Source organism: Mizuhopecten yessoensis, unplaced genomic scaffold, assembly GCF_002113885.1.
Source record: "Mizuhopecten yessoensis strain PY_sf001 unplaced genomic scaffold, ASM211388v2 scaffold682431, whole genome shotgun sequence".
NCBI classification, from domain to species: Eukaryota; Metazoa; Mollusca; class Bivalvia; order Pectinida; family Pectinidae; genus Mizuhopecten; species Mizuhopecten yessoensis.
Genome location: NW_018463140.1, coordinates 1 through 507, shown reverse-complemented (window position 1 = coordinate 507; position 507 = coordinate 1). Strand labels below are relative to the sequence as shown.

The following is a 507-nucleotide window of genomic DNA, read 5'->3' as shown; positions in this document are numbered from 1 at the left end:
CGAATCTCTTCTTGAACCAGTTGATGGTTTCTTCCTTGGTGTTACGGTGTGGGAAACCAACCTTGGCGGATTGTTGCTTTCTTCTGGCAACTCTGAAACCTGGTCTACCCATAACAACGTAGAAATCCATACCGTAAATACCGATACTTGGATCGTACTTAATACCTAAATCGATGTGTTCTTGGATACCGAAACCGAAGTTACCGGTTTCAGAGAAGTTGGATCTCTTTAATTCGTATTCCTTAACCTTTAAACCTCTGTCGAGAATTTCTTCAGCCTTTGGACCACGAACGGTACAGTGGACAGCGATCTTTTCATTACGTCTGATACCGAAAGTACGGACAGTGTAACGAGCCTTAGACATAACTGGAACTTGACCAGTTAATTGTTCTAAAACCTTAGAGGCACGAGTAAGTCTATCTCCAGATTCACCAACGGAAATGTTGAGACAGAGCTTTTCTAACTTGAGTTCCCTCATTGGGTTGGTAGCTGACTTTTCGGTACTCA

General features: G+C 42.8%; 1 protein-coding gene across 1 annotated transcript; it reads right to left on the bottom strand.

The window, feature by feature from the left end:
* Positions 1-7: 7 nt before the first annotated feature.
* LOC110440676 (60S ribosomal protein L11-like) lies at positions 8-496 on the bottom strand (the record flags this gene model as incomplete). The annotated part of the gene is made up of 1 exon (XM_021483834.1): positions 8-496. A coding segment is annotated over exon 1 (471 nt), but the record flags the coding sequence as incomplete, so codon positions are not given.
* Between the last annotated feature and the right edge of the window lie 11 nt (positions 497-507).